This window comes from Cryptotermes secundus, unplaced genomic scaffold (assembly GCF_002891405.2).
Source record: "Cryptotermes secundus unplaced genomic scaffold, Csec_1.0 scaffold101, whole genome shotgun sequence".
Classification (NCBI taxonomy): domain Eukaryota; kingdom Metazoa; phylum Arthropoda; class Insecta; order Blattodea; family Kalotermitidae; genus Cryptotermes; species Cryptotermes secundus.
Genome location: NW_019720704.1, coordinates 756,993 through 758,736, shown reverse-complemented (window position 1 = coordinate 758,736; position 1,744 = coordinate 756,993). Strand labels below are relative to the sequence as shown.

At 37.5% G+C, this 1,744-nt stretch overlaps 1 protein-coding gene across 5 annotated transcripts in view; it reads right to left on the bottom strand.

The window, feature by feature from the left end:
• Positions 1 to 1,744, bottom strand: part of LOC111870922 (vacuolar protein sorting-associated protein 13D) — a 232,195-nt gene that overhangs the window by 35,937 nt on the left and 194,514 nt on the right. For 3 of the 5 annotated variants that reach the window (XM_023863569.2, XM_023863561.2, XM_023863579.2), the window contains exon 61: positions 210 to 945. In XM_023863569.2, the coding sequence (XP_023719337.1) occupies positions 718 to 945 (228 nt within the window). In that variant the 3' untranslated portion in view covers positions 210 to 717. Of the gene's footprint in view, positions 1 to 209; positions 946 to 1,744 lie in introns of those variants that run through there. The other 2 variants (XM_023863598.2, XM_023863589.2) reach the window with 2 other exon arrangements.

The window sequence follows — 1,744 nt, the reverse complement described above, 5'->3', positions numbered from 1 at the left end:
CAGGAGTTAAAAATCTACCTGTTGAACATGACTGGGGAAGGATAAAGGAACAAAACTGCATCAATTTTGGACAACCACCCAGCTCATCCAAATTTAAACTTACAGTACACTGAATCAGTTTCTCTACCTCAAAGCATTACATTTCTGATTCAGTCCCTTGACCTCAGAATTAAAAGGACCTTAAAACATTTTACAGATCAAATGTGAGGCAAGGAATCATGCACTCTATATGTGATGCTTTGGAACGTCATCAGACACCACAAGATAGATAATGATCCTACACACACTTCATATGATAATAAGAGCCTGAAATGAAGTTATTGGCATCTACACTATCAACTGCTTTAGACATATAGGATTAATGTGCTGTCACAAAGTTCAGCAGTGTCACATCAAAACTTCGTGACATGAGTGAATAGGAGTTTAACGAATGGGTGAATACCAATCACGACTGTCGAGTTGGTACAGACTTGATAGATGAAGAGACTGCTCAGCCTGTCACCAACAATGACGCCAAGCAGGAGGGCAATGGGGAAACAGATTAATTTTGACTTATTTGCAATGTCACACATTCAATTTGTACATGATATTACAATTTCATAAGTAAATACTGACAACATTTTTCCATCCTGCATTATTCTAACGATTTTCTGTAACAGAACTGCTGTTTCATAGAATCTGATCATAATAACTGGCCCCACAGCTACGTGCAGGTTCTCAACAAGCAATACATACGTGACCAGGTTCAAGCCTGAGCAATCCAAAATAATATTTCTTTGCATGAACAGAGGTCACTTCAGTGAGAATCTGTTGTACTGTGCAGTCACTCTCCTCAGCATCCTCCTGTTCTGGGCTGAGATGGCTGTAGCCAACAAAAAGGAACAGTTTCAGCAGAAGTCTTTCCTCGATGGTAATGGACAGGTTCTTCATTGTTACGATCAGATGCTGCAATAGAAAGTGTTTGTCTCCATAGAGTAAACCATCAGTAACCTATTTACAGTGAATCCAGAATAAAACACGTATGTGAAATTAAATATTCTGTTCACAGTTGAGTACATACTTCAAAAGACACATGGGATTTAGGAGCAAGAGGGATTAGAGCAAGCGGGCGTTCAGACTCTGTTGAGGGCAGCTGGAGAGACCGAAACTATGCAAGAAAATATCTAAGACTGGCATCAGCTGGATGAAGGAGACCCTGAATTTTGGCTTCTGACAGAGGAAGAAATTGCTGCAGTGATATTCTTTAATTTATTTTCATCAGCACTACCTGTATTATTAAATTTTCCATTTCTTTATTTTATAAGAGTTTTTTTTTTTCTTTTAGGGCTTTTTTGCTCCATTAATCCAGATGACCCATTCCCCCAGTTAATCTGGATTAGCAAGGGTTTATTGTACTGACAATAATATTCTGAAAATATCTTTGGACGCTAGAAGGTGAGTGGAATTCCTCCAAGTGTCCAAGTATTAACACTGTATGCCATCCTAAAGAACACAAATTAGGAACAATCAAAAACTGGATACACAAACTCCTCATGTTACCCCTCAATAAAAACAGTAAATAGAAAGAATTGAACTCTATAATAAAAATAGCACTAGATAATGGATACAAGAAGAATGACCTTTTTATCTTGTATAATCGGCTGAAACATGAGCAAAATAATAAAGGAAAGAACACTGAAGATGATAAAAAATGGGTCAATTCACCTACACTGGAAATTACAGACATAAAATCACAAAGGTGTTT